General features: G+C 42.3%; 1 protein-coding gene across 3 annotated transcripts in view; it reads left to right on the plus strand.

Moving 5' to 3' along the window:
* The window catches only part of LOC124547995 (anaphase-promoting complex subunit 1), a 374,510-nt gene that overhangs the window by 61,885 nt on the left and 298,176 nt on the right, over positions 1-14,449 (plus strand). For all 3 annotated transcript variants that reach the window (XM_047125147.1, XM_047125148.1, XM_047125149.1), the window contains exons 6-7: positions 9,757-9,887; positions 11,199-11,470. In XM_047125147.1, coding sequence (XP_046981103.1) covers positions 9,757-9,887; positions 11,199-11,470 — 403 coding nt within the window. The remainder of the gene's footprint in view (positions 1-9,756; positions 9,888-11,198; positions 11,471-14,449) is intronic.

Here is a 14,449-nt window from a genome sequence, read left to right on the forward strand (position 1 = left end):
ATGTATACAACCTTCTTTTATGATTCTTGAACCAAGTGTTAGCTATGATTAAGTTATGCTCTGTGCAAAATTCTACAAGGCGGCTTCCTCTTTCATTTCTTCCCCCCAATCCATATTCACCTACTATGTTTCCTCCTCTCCCTTTTCCTACTGACGAATTCCAGTCACCCATGACTATTAAATTTTCGTCTCTCTTCACTACCTGAATAATTTCTTTTATCTTGTCATACATTTCATCAATTTCTTCATCATCTGCAGAGCTAGTTGGCATATAAACTTGTACTACTGTAGTAGGCATGGGCTTTGTGTCTATCTTGGCCACAATAATGCGTTCACTATGCTGTTTGTAGTAGCTAACCCGCACTCCTATTTTTTTTATTAATTATTAAACCTACTCCTGCCTTACCCCTATTTGATTTTGTATTTATAACCCTGTAATCACCTGACCAAAAGTCTTGTTCCTCCTGTCACCGAACTTCACTAATTCCCACTATATCTAACTTTAACCTATCCATTTCCCTTTTTAAATTTTCTAACCTACCTGCCCTATTAAGGGATCTGACATTCCACGCTCCGATCCGTAGAATGCCAGTTTTCTTTCTCAGGCTGATAACGACGTCCTCTTGAGTAGTCCCCGCCAGGTGATCCGAATGGGGGACTATTTTACCTCCGGAATATTTAACCCAAGAGGACGCCATCATCATTTAATCATACAGTAAAGCTGCATGTCCTCGGGAAAAATTATGGCTGTAGTTTCCCCTTGCTTTCAGCCGTTCGCAGTACCAGCACAGCAAGGCCGTTTTGGTTAATGTTACAAGGCCAGATCAGTCAATCATCCAGACTGTTGCCCCTGCAACTACTGAAAAGGCTGCTGCCCCTCTTCAGGAACCACATGTTTGTCTGGCCTCTCAACAGATACCCCTCCATTGTGGTTGCACCTACGGTATGGCCCTCTGTATCGCTGAGGCACGCAAGCCTCCCCACCAACGGCAAGGTCCATGGTTCATGGGGGGGATGCCACTCGTGAAGTTCTCGAATCTTTTAAGTGGGAGTTGTTTCCTCATCCGCCATACAGTCCCGACCTGGCACCGAGCGACTTCCACTTATTCCCAGCAATGAAGAAGTGGTTGGCTATGCAGCGATTTGATGACGACGCACAGCTTCAAGAAGAGGTAACCACGGGGTTGAAGGTGCAGACGGCGGAATTTTACGACGAAGGAATTTCCAAGCTCATCCATCGCTACGATAAGTGCCTTAATTTAAATGGCAACTATGTAGAAAAGTAGTATTTAAGTGTGGCTTTCATCTGTATATAATAAAAAAAATTTCCAATACTTTATTTATTTTTAATTCCAAAACGTAATGTACTTTGTGGATAGCCCTCGTAGTTGCAAGAGTGACAAAGAGGAGAAGGAAGAAATCCCTAGTGTCAGTCAAAATTATACGCGAGACATATTTTGTCATTCAACTTCCTAATCTTCTTATCAAGATCTGACAGAATATTTGTGTAGCATTTCTTTTTCATGCAGTACCTTGTTATAAACAATCGCAACAAGTACGGCAAAAAACTTTCTCAAACTCAACACTATTAAGAAACACATGAAGAAAGGGAAAGAGGGAATAAAACACCATGTAAAAATGCAAAATCTCAGGACACCCTTGCTATTATAAATTATTTCTTCCATTGCAAATATTCATATTTTTAGAAAAGTTATTGACATTTTTTCCCAGCTTTCATCTTATTTGTGCTTAATGTGAAAGTTATACATATTTTTATGAAAAATGCATTAAATTTTGCTGCAAACCTCTTTGTCTTCTCACAAACTGAAATCCTTCTTCATTTAATATACTTTCTACTATTCATGGGTAGCAAAAAGTAAGGACTCATTAGAAGCAAAAACGAATGAGACATTACGTCTACATCTACATCGACAGCAGTACTCTGCAGTTCATTCCTAAGCTCTTGGCAGCTGGTTTATTGAAATATCTTCAGACTATTTCTCTTCTGTTCCGCTCTCGAACGATAGGTGAGAAAATGTACACTTAAATCTTTACACGTGAGTTCTGATTTCTCTTATTTTATTGTGATGATAATTTCTCCCTATATAGGTAGGCATCAACAAAAAATCTTTGCACTCATAGGAGAAAGTTGTTGATTGAAATTTCATGAAAACATCATGCTGCAACTCACCAATGCTTTTGTTTTTATGATTGTCACCACAACTTGCTTCTTTTTCAATGTCCTTCATCAACCCTATCTGGTACTGATCACACACAGCACAGCACTACTCCAAAAGATGATGGACAAGTGTAGTGTAGGCAGTCTCTTCAGTAGACCTGTTGCATCTTCTAAGTGTTCTGCCAACAAAACAGTCATTGGTTCGCCTTCCACACAATGGTATCTGTGTGATCACTCCAATTTAAGTTGTTCATATTTGTAATACATAGGTGCACAGATGGGAATTAGCCTTACAACATATTCTCCACTCCCGCATCTCCTCTGTCCTATCATCTCCTCCCCATTCTCGTCTCCTACCCTATTTATTTTCTGCCCTCTGCCAGCACACCCGCCTGTCTTCCTCATTCCTCTCCTTTTTGTGGATGGCTCAGTATTTCTGCATGCGACTTGCAATGACTTGTTGAGTCCATGCCATGTTGAGTTGCTGCATTATGCCAGGCAAGAGGAAGTCCTACACGAAAGTAGGTGGTGTCCCATTAGTTTCAGCGCCTCAGTGTATTTATTATTTTCATTTAAGTATTTTACTTTTTTGTCTGCATTATTATCCCTTTCCTCTCTCCACTCCCATCTCATTCCATCTTCCCTTTTCCTAGTTCGTAATTGTACTGGTCATTTCTCTTCCCCTTAATCCATCTTTACTACTTACCTTGTCATGATTTCTGGGCAAAAGCTGGCACTCTGCTTACTGATGTATTATATTCAGTCTCCTTTCTCTGATGCTTCTCCTTTCACATTCATCTCTTTGTCCTCATAATGGATGGGTCCCTCCCATTACGGGATCTAAGTGATGTGCCCTTCCTTTTTCAACTTCCCAAACCTATCCCTCCCAAGTAGTTCGGAAAGTTAGGACAAATATCTCGCAGCCTGATAGTAAATACTGACCAGCAATTCTGTTTGATAATTCTCGTTTTCTTGAATGAATTTTGTGTTTGATTCAAATGGTTCATAATTACTCCGTTCTTCTTCCTTATGGCTATCCTATGCCTGTGCTTCTTGTTGCACTTAGCTAATGCAGAAGCTTATTCTGTTGTATTTGTCCCAATGCATCTTTAAATTGTTTTACGAATGCAAACAATGGATGTTGCCTGTCAGTTGGAAAGACTGGAATTGTTCGTTTGTGACATTATTCTTGTCCATGGCACTGGATGTGATGGTGATAGTCAACTTCATTTTAACTTCCATAACATCAGTATTTGTTTCTGCATGATTTGATCTTACCAGTTTCTGAATTTTCTGTATTTTCATGCAGCTTTTATTGATTGTGCCAAAGTCTGGCAGTTATTCTGCATGCCTCAGGTCATCATAATTCCTCTCAGAGCTCTCTAGTACCCTTGCTAAATGCATCAGTAGATGAATTTTTAGGCTGACAGTTAATTTCTTGTATCTTTTGATTACTTTCTTTGATTTTATGTACAACATACACCAGCAAAGTGTGCATGATGCAGATGACTTGTGTCTTCACTATTCCACAGGCGGTTGTGAAGTGCTCATTGCATTTGCTGCAAATACTCATTGGTCAGCAGCTTACATTCCTTAGCATGGCTGCGGTATATTAATGTTAGGTTCAATAATTTCAATTTTAAATTACAGTGGTCACTGTAATTTTATGTGTATGTGAAGAGATGGCTGCTGTATGGTATGTGGCATTGAGACCATCTGTCTGCACTGAATGATGTCCCTGTGTCAATTCCTACTCTGCATAAGTGGAGATTAGTAATTATTGCACCTGAATGATCTTGTGGCTTTAATTTTGTCTGCCAGAAAGTGAGACACACTGTCACAATGATTACTGACCATTTGGGCATTACATGTAAATTGAATTGTAGTCTCAGCAGGTTTAGCTGCAATCCTCAGTAGTAAATTTTGGCAGGTTGTATAGCCTATTGTAGGATTTTGACATTCATAATCATATTTCAAATATGCAGTACAAATTTTTCTTTTGTCTTTTTTTAATACTAGCTTTCTGTCTGTGGCCCCTTTCCTTCACATTTTATGCAGATTATTTGACTGCACTATGAGCACCTTGCCCTCTGTTTATTGATATACTTGTCAATAATGTCAGAGTTGAAAATGAGAAGTTTTACATAATTTACAAAAGTTCTGTTCTTAAGACTAGTCCTAAACTAGCTGGTGACATAGGTTGCCTATGCCACTGTGTCTGTTGTTCAGGAGAATGTGCATTGTAGATTAATCTGTAATGGATTTACTGAGGATATACTATACGTATTACATTTGTAGCTGACGCATGGAGATGAATTAGGTGATCATATTTTTTTTCTCTAGTTATTACAATATGGAACAAGATACAGAATCTAACATCAGACATGAGAATATAAAATTCCTAATTTCCTCATGATAATGATTCATACAATGTCAGATATGTGGTAGCTTTTGTACCAGAGTTTCTTTCAATGAATAAAAGAGGAGAACAGATTGATAGTAACAAACCCCAGGGATTAAGCAGAAATTTGAACACAATCAAAGGTCAAGTGGACGACTGGGTGCTCTGTATGCATGACATTATGGTTAGGAAAGCTAGTGTTTGTGTTAATTTTTGTTTGTGTGTTTTTGTTGCAACCTGGTAATTTTGAAATTTCCTAACTTATATTTTACTTTAATTTTGGAATTCATTTTACTGAAACAAAAAGTGTCTGTGTTTTACAAATGTTCATAATCAGTTTCAGTCAGGAAAGTTATGGCAGAATGTAAATGGTTTAGAAGTAAAGGAAACCACTCACCACATAGCTGAAGCATTGAGTTGTTGACAGAAAAATGCAAAACAGAATGAAAACCATGCTACCTTCTGGGATAAATCCTTTCACAAGCTAGAATACAAAAATGTATAGGAATGTGCCCGTGCCACCCCCCCCCCCCCCCCCCCCCCCCCCACACACACACACACACACACAGTGCTTGCTGAACACATAATTTGGAGGGAGCTTTGGCAGGTGCATGGGTTAGGCTTGCGACACATGGTTATCAGAGCAGGTGAGGTTTGGTGTACAGTGAACATGATTGGGAGGGGTGCCAGGACAGAGGAATGGCAAACGGGTGGGTAGAGGGTATGGGGACAGTGGCTTAGAAGAGATTGAGGCTGGGAAGAATACAGGAGAAGAGGATGTATTGTAAATACACTCCTGGAAATGGAAAAAAGAACACATTGACACCGGTGTGTCAGACCCACCATACTTGCTCCGGACACTGCGAGAGAGCTGTACAAGCAATGATCACGCTCATGGCACAGCGGACACACCAGGAACCGCGGTGTTGGCCGTTGAATGGCCAACTTTGTGCTGTGCAGCATTTGTGCACCGCCGCCGTCAGTGTCAGCCAGTTTGCCGTGGCATACGGAGCTCCATCGCAGTCTGTAACACTGGTAGCATGCCGCGACAGCGTGGATGTGAACCGTATGTGCAGTTGACGGACTTTGAGCAAGGGCATATAGTGGGCATGCGGGAGGCCGGGTGGACGTACCGCCGAATTGCTCAACACGTGGGGCGTGAGGTCTCCACAGTACATCGATGTTGTCGCCAGTGGTCGGCGGAAGGTGCACGTGCCCGTCGACCTGGGACCGGACCGCAGCGATGCACGGATGCACGCCAAGACCGTAGGATCCTACGCAGTGCCGTAGGGGACCGCACCGCCACTTCCCAGCAAATTAGGGACACTGTTGCTCCTGGGGTGTCGGCGAGGACCATTCGCAACCGTCTCCATGAAGCTGGGCTACGGTCCCGCACACCGTTAGGCCGTCTTCTGCTCATGCCCCAACATCGTGCAGCCCGCCTCCAGTGGTGTCGCGACAGGCGTGAATGGAGGGACGAATGGAGACGTGTCGTCTTCAGCGATGAGAGTCGCTTCTGCCTTGGTGCCAATGATGGTCGTATGCGTGTTTGGCGCCGTGCAGGTGAGCGCCACAATCAGGACTGGATACGACCGAGGCACACAGGGCCAACACCCGGCATCATGGTGTGGGGAGTGATCTCCTACACTGGCCGTACACCACTGGTGATCGTCGAGGGGACACTGAATAGTGCACGGTACATCCAAACCGTCATCGAACCCATCGTTCTACCATTCCTAGACCGGCAAGGGAACGTGCTGTTCCAACCGGACAATGCACGTCTGCATGTATCCCGTGCCACCCAACATGCTCTAGAAGGTATAAGTCAACTACCCTGGCCAGCAAGATCTCTGGATCTGTCCCCCATTGAGCATGTTTGGGACTGGATGAAGCGTCGTCTCACGCGGTCTGCACGTCCAGCACGAACGCTGGTCCAACTGAGGCGCCAGGTGGAAATGGCATGGCAAGCCGTTCCACAGGACTACATCCAGCATCTCTACGATCGTCTCCATGGGAGAATAGCAGCCTGCATTGCTGCAAAAGGTGGATATACACTGTACTAGTGCCAACATTGTGCATGCTCTGTTGCCTGTGTCTATGTGCCTGTGGTTCTGTCAGTGTGATCATGTGATGTATCTGACCCCAGGAATGTGTCAATAAAGTTTCCCCTTCCTGGGACAATGAATTCACGGTGTTCTTATTTCAATTTCCAGGAGTGTATAATTCCCCTCTATTGAGTTCAGAGAAGTTTGAGGTGGAGGGAAGGAACCAGATGGTATGGGTTGTGAAGCAGCCATTGAACGCATGCATTTTGTGCTGTGCTGTGTGTTCGCCTACTGGGTGGTCAATTTTCTTCTTGGCCAGAGTTTGGGATGGTGGCCGTTCATTCTGGTGAACAACTGGTTGGTAGTCATGCTCACGTAAGATGTTGTGCAGTAACTGCAGCAGAGTTGGTATATGATATGCCTGGTTTCACAAGAGGCCAGCCTGTTACAGAACTGGAGATGCCCTGGGTCAGTGTATTGAGTAGCTCTGGCATTAGGTATTCTACAGGGATATACTCCTTATGGCAAGGGAGAAGGAGTAGTATAGGAATGGACCAGGATTTTGTGTAGATTGGGTGGGCTGTGGAATACCACCTGTAAGATATGTCAGAAGGATCTTGGGTAGAGTATTTGTCATTTCTGGTCATGATGAGAGATGATCAGAGTCCTGGCAAAAGATATGGTTCAATTGCCCAAGTTCATGGTGGTACTAGGTGACGAGGGATTCACTACTTTGCCAATGATTCTGGGGGGGATGGTGGGAGGATTTGTCTGTGTGAGGATGTGGTATGGGAAATGTTTGCAGACCAAGTTTGGGGCACAGTGCCTGTCTATGATGCTTTTGTGAGACCTTTAGCATACTGGGAAAGGGAAACTGCAGATCCACTATCCACAAGTGACCAAACTTTATGGGAGTGATTTTTTGGTGTAGGGGTGGCAGCTGAGAATGCCGATATTTTTGATGGTTAGTGGGTTTAATATGGACAGAGTTACAGATGAGCCATCAGAGAGATGGAGGTTAACATCCAGGAAGTTGGCATGTTAGGTTGAGGAGGACCGGAATAAGCTGGTGGGAGAAAAGGTATTGAGGTTGTGAAGGAATGAGGATAGGATGTTTTGGCCATAGGTTCAGATCATGAAGATGTCATAATGAACCTCAAGTAGACAATGGGTTTTGGGAGGCTAAAAAGGCTACCTCTAGATGACCCATAAACAGGTAGGTATAAGAGGCTGCCATGAAAGTGCTTATGGCTGAGTCGCAGATTTGTGTATATGTGTTGTGATGAATCATAGTGACTACACGACAGAAGAGTTCTGCCAGCAGTCTGACTCCTCCACCTACATGTGTTACCATAGTGATCTCATCCCAGAACTCCACTGTAACATGCAATTGCTACTGAAATGCCTAGACCCATCCCAGAATCTATCTCCTAAAGTCCATCTCCCTTCTCACCCCAATGACCCCACTGTACATTCACTTTCTACGTGCTTCTCAAAATTCATTAACTCATCAATCCTGAATGCCCCATTGTGGCTGCTTATTGTCTCCAGTGTCCTTTCTTGTTGACCAACAGCTCCAACCAATTGCGCTAAGCCTAGCCTCTTGTATCAAAGATAACAACCACTTTCTCAACCGACTCTCGAGTATCCTCACCCTGTTACCACCTGAGTCCCTACTTGTCACTGTTGATGCCACCTCCCTTCACACTAACATCCTTAATGTACATGCCCTTGCTACTATTGGAACACTACCTCCACACATGTCCTTTCGACTCCACACCCACTACCTCATTCCACATACACTGTACCAAATACATCCTAACACACACTATTTCTCCTTTGAGGGAAAGGTATATAAACAAATCCAAGACACATCCTTGGGCACCCGCATGGTAACCTCCTATGCCAGCTTGTTTATGGGGCATCTAGAGGAAGCCTTCATAGCCTTCCAGAACCCAAAACCCCTTGTCTGGTTCAGGTTCATCGGTGATTTCTTCATAATCTGGATCCAGGACCAAGACACTCTATCCTCATTAATCCACACCTCAGCAACCACTCTCCCATTAGCTTCTTCGGATCCTCTTCAACATGATGAACCATCTTTCTAGACATTGACCTCCACCTCTCTGATGGCATTATCCACACCTTTGTCCATGTTAAACCTATTAACCACCAACAGCACCTACATTTTGACAGCTGTTAAACACACTAAAAAGTTGCTCCCAAACTGTCTGGTCACCTGTGGATGGTGAACCTGTAGTGACAAGAATTCCCGTGCCCAGTATGCTGGAAGTCTCACAAAGGCTTTCACAGTCAGGCACTAAGCTCCAAACCTAGTCTGCAAATGGAGTTCCCATGCCTTATCTTCAAACACTCCTTATCCTTCGCCAAGGCTTTGATTATCTATCATCCCGAAAATGAGGTACATCCTACTAAAGATTGTTTCCATCCCTCCGAAAATGGTATTCTGTTGCCAGCCTAACCTATACCACATCCTAGTCTACCCCTATGGCTCTCCCCCATGCCACAGGTGTCATATCCCTGTAAATTATCCATGTACAAGACTTACCCAATACACTGACCCAGCATATATCACTCCAGTCCTGTCAGAAGCTTACCCCATCCCATCAGAGACAGTGTCACTTGTGAAAGCAACCAAGTCATGTGCCAGATCTGCTAGAGTTACTACACAACATTTTCTGTGGGAATGAGTGCCAACCAGCTGTCAACCAGAATGAATGGCCATTGTCCAACAATGTCCAAAACTAAGTTGACCACACGGTGGTGCAACATGATGATGAGTACGACACGCTAGAGTTCAGTGGCTGTTTTGCAACCCATGCCATCTGGATCTTTCCCTCCAACTCCAGCATTTCTGAACTGTGTAGGTAAGAGTTATTCTTGCAAAACATCCTTCACTCTCTCCAGGTGTGTGTGTGTGTGTGTGTGTGTGTGTGTGTGTGTGTGTGTGTGTGTGTGTCTTGTGAAAGCTAACAGCATTTCTATTTTCCTTTCTGTGCACCTGTCCATGACTCAATGCTTCTACTATTTGGTGAGTGGTCTCGTTTACTCCTGAACCATAATTAACATCAGTGCAAATATAATAAGTTTGATGCTTTTTTTCCTTGCAGTGACACTCTCAAATATATGTGATCCCTGCCAGAAAATTGTATTTGTCAGTGAGGAACCATCTGTATGTATGACATATGACTCAAATTGTGGACTTCACAGTGTGTGGAAAATAAGAAAGGTGCAATCAGAGGTAATTATTCAATAATTTTAGTGTATAGGTTAAGTTAAAGATGTAATGCTAAAAAAAAAGCTAGAATCAGCTACACCTTTTTAATGAAAGATTTATTTCACCCTCATTAGTTTTTGGCCTAGGTCCTTTGTCAGAGATTGACAAGGGTTTTTTTGTATCCATTTCATATCTTTTATTCTGTAATTAAAAAGAAAACATTTATGGTTTTGTATTCTGCAAAAACTGTTACATTATATGCAAGATCCTTACATTTTACTTGGTTGAGGAGCAGCTTTACCTTATACACTACAACATAGAGATCTGCTTCATTGGTAGATGACATGACATGGATTATGTTTTGTGTGGCTTCTTACAATTTAAAGATTCACTGGCACAAAAGCATATTTAAGGAGACAAAATGGCTGTATTGGTATTTTACCAAACTTGAACAGAGGTTAATTCTGAAACTTCATGGAAACTCAAGTAAATGTTTCCACCCCTGCATGCTGTGAAAATTTTTGTTTGTATGTAAGAGAAACAGAATAACTTCTTCCATAGAAAAATGTGAAGTCATGAATGTAAACGTCTGTGAATCATTTGGAAAGTTACTCTGGTGCTGATTATGGGATTGGAGAATATGTTGCAGATTATGAAGCAACCCATGGCCTCAGCCTTTGCTAGCCCAACTCACATCCACTTCAAGCCCTGCCCTGTGACTCTCGCTTTTCTCATTCTGCACTCCCACCCTTCTCTCTTGTGTTTCTCTCATCCTGTCACTATCTGCCACTCTGAATCCATTCCTCCACATCATTGTGCACTGCGTGCAAGGCCCCCTGTCTGTGCCAGAATGACTTCACAGTCACCAGATTCCTATCCAGTGCTCTTGCTGCCTTTCCCTCCCTGATACCAGTTGAGCTTCAGTGCCAGCACAAAGCAGTTGCCCAAGACAATGTAGCCATCCAGGTGCATATGTTTGTATGTTTATTCTGTTAGTTCTGAAGAAAGATTCATCAGGAAGCAAAACAACATTCTCACTTCAGGACATGCTGAATTGGAACCTTCACTCCTTCCATAATTTATATTTAACCAAGGACTTTCCTACTATGTTTACTGTCACACTGTGTAGATATAGCAGTTTTTGCAGTATGAATTAGTGAACCCCGTCATATTAAAATCACAATAGTTGCTGATAAGCAAGGCCATATTGGTCTCTCATTTTAATAGAAGTATGAAGTGAAATATTATAAAGTGCAATATTAGCCATAAGAGTGTGCTTTTAGCAGGTTAGTTGTTTAGCCTGTTTTTTATTTTAAATTTTTGTTTATTGACTAGGAATGTCGCTTCTTCTATCCTGATCAGTCAAATACTACACTGAACCACTCGAGTGCGTCCACATTTATGGGAAATGCAAGTGTTATGTCCAATAGCAACCGTCTCTCTATTGGAGCCACACGTATTTCGGCTCCTGTTACTACTGCTGCTTCTCTTAGTGTGGCAAATGTCACTGCTGGCCTGGGATCTGTCTCAGGAATTGCGTCTTGTCGAGGCAGTCCAGTGCTGCCTTCCTCTGCTCGAACGTCTGCAAGCTCCTTCAGCCCTCTTGGGTGAGTTATAAAGCATTGCTTTAAAAATGGTAGCTATTATCAAAACTTTATACCAAAAGAAACACGTTAAAGCACCAGAAATTTGAAGAAATACATCTGTCAAAGTTGGCACTGTGCTGAAGATACATTTCTATTCAAAGCAGCATGATACCTCATGCACAGACTACTGATTTTGATTTTGATCTTGATCTATCTCAAATAAAAAATATTTAAGGTTTAATAATAAGTACACTGTTTTTGTTGTACTGATTTTTGTTTATTTTGAACTAGTTGTCTGCAAGGGACACTGGTTCTTAAGTAACCAAACATTGTAGGTGAAGATAAAATCACTTGCATGGAGTGTTGTGCACCAAACTTTTTTTTTAGTGTTGAAATTACATTTTACACAATTGACAATGTGAAGCACAATAAATAACTGTACTGCACAATATTACAGGTTAAATGGATTTTTTTCTGAGGTCCTGAGTACTTTCCATTTACGTTGTGCAACAAACATTTTTTTGCCCCTCTGTAAACTAAACTCTAGGCAATGGACAGTAGTCCACACAGTAATTAGAGTGCATAATTGTTACAGGACATATGGTTATGATGCCACAACTGCGCACTAGCAACTTATATTGAGAAACAAAATGTTTTACATTGTAAATAATATTTTAATGCAGTGGGTAATTGCGGTGGCCCAGTGTAATGTTAAGTTCCCTCTATACAGCTTAAGCGTTTTCGTGGACTTACTTGTTGAAGAATGCTGGTTCTGCAGCGCCGATGTCTTCTGTTAGCACCGGACGCTTCTCCGAAGATTTCACTGCTGGGAAGGGGAAATTTTCACTCTCTCGCTCTCTCTCTCTCTCTCTCTCTCTCTCTCTCTCTCTCTCTCTCTCTCTCTCTCTCTTCTTATTAAAAAATACGCTACTCATGGAATATCATTCAATGCACCAGAACATATTTATTTCCACTTTGTACAAAAAAAAAGACAACTAAACTTTATGATGTAAGCCCATACATTACCTGGCACCCAAGATTAGTTTTTGAACACAATTGATACATAAGTGAACGGCGGCGTCGGCGTTGGAGTGCGGCGTCGGCGGCGTTGGTGTGATGTGACGTTGGCGTTGGTGTACGGCGGCGGCGGCAGTGTTTGTAGACGTCAGCGTCGGCGATTTGAGACCAACTGCAGCGTTGTGCGATTTTCTTGATTCTCTTAATCATTTCACCATTTATCAACACGATATTTCTGGATAAGTATCGTGGAATCACTCTGCAGCCTCGCTGTTATCGGTTGCTATGGCAACTCCCAACTGTTTTTTTTTCTTTTTCGTGTAACTTCCTTAATATTTCCCCTTCTTTCTCAGGTCCTTTCTTTACGGTCGCCACGTTCTTGCGGTGGCCCAGTGTAATGTTAAGCTCCCTCTATACAGCTTAAGCGTTTTTGTGGACTTACTTGTTGAAGAATGGTGGTTCTGCTTTCTTGCAGCGCCCATGTCTTCTGCTAGCACCGGATGGTTCTCCGAAGATTCACTGCTAGGAAGGGGAAATTTTCACTCTCTCACTCTTTCTCTCTCTCTCTCTTTTTATTCTAAAATATGCTACTCATGGAATATCATTCAATGCACCAGAACATATTTATTTCCACTTTGTACAAAAAAAACAACTAAACTTTATGATGTAAGCCCACACATTACCGGGCACCCAAGATCAGTTAATTACACATTTTTGAACACAATTAATACATAAGCTTTTATCGTGGCTGACTATCCACGTCCAGTCCTCGTACTCTCAACAGCAGTTCAACGTCTACTAAAACAGTCACTATCTCGAGTCACTCCATTTGTTTTTCAACAATACAAAGCTACATTACTCTTTGCAGCCAGCCGCGGAGCTTCTGGGCCGTATTTGTTTATTCTTCGCAGGTCGCGCTGAACACTTGCCAACACTGACGAACTATGTCTCTTCCAGTTTCGCCTGCACAAACAATAAATGGGTGCACTATCCCATGCTCATCCTCACGCCCTGCTTTAAAATAACGCGTGTTGGAAACGGCTGGAACACAAGTGTCTCCAGACTTTCATAAAATACTGGGGGCACTACACAATATTGAACATAATAAAAGGTTAAAATGTACAGTATTGAAGTATTGCAAGTTATGTTGTTGAAGTTTGTGGTTTAAAGAATAAGAAAGTAGATATCTTAGGTGTTACAAAACAACTCAAATCACTTAAGAAAGGCAAGTATTCCGGTCCAGATGGTATACCAATCAGGTTCCTTTAAGAGTATGAAGACACAATAGCACCTTTCTTAGCAATCATATACAACCGCTCACTTGACGAAAGGTCTGTTCCTAGAGACTAGAAAGTAGCACAGGTCACACCAATATTCAAGAAAGGAAATAGGAGTAACCCATTGAATTACAGACCCCTATCACTGACCTCAATTTGCAGTAGGATCTTGGAGCATATACTGTACTCGAACATTATGAATCACTTTGGAGATACATAACCAACACGGATTCAGAAAATATCGTTCTTGTGTATTTTTGAATAAGAAGAGAGAGAGCGAGAGAGTGAAAATTTCCCCTTCCTAGCAGTGAAATCTTCGGAGAAGCGTCCGGTGCTAGCAGAAGACATCGGTGCTGCAAGAAAGCAGAGCTTTTTATCCCCATGAAGTAATGAGTGCTGTTGACAAGGGATCTCAGATTTATTCCATATTCCTAGAGTTCCAGAAGGCTTTTGATACTGTTCCTCACAAGCGACTATTAATCAAATTGCGTGCATAAGGAGTATCGTCTCAGTTGTGTGACTGGATTCGTGATTTCCTCTCAGAGAGGCCACAATTCATAGTGATAGACAGTAAATAATCGAGTAGAACAGAAGTGATATCTGGCATTCCGCAATTTAGTGTCATAGGCCCTCTGCTGTTCCTGATTTACGTAAATGATCTAGATGAAAATCTGACCAGCCCCCTTTGCAGATGACACTGTAATTT

The sequence above is a fragment of the Schistocerca americana genome, chromosome 1 (genome assembly GCF_021461395.2).
Source record: "Schistocerca americana isolate TAMUIC-IGC-003095 chromosome 1, iqSchAmer2.1, whole genome shotgun sequence".
Classification (NCBI taxonomy): Eukaryota; Metazoa; Arthropoda; class Insecta; order Orthoptera; family Acrididae; genus Schistocerca; species Schistocerca americana.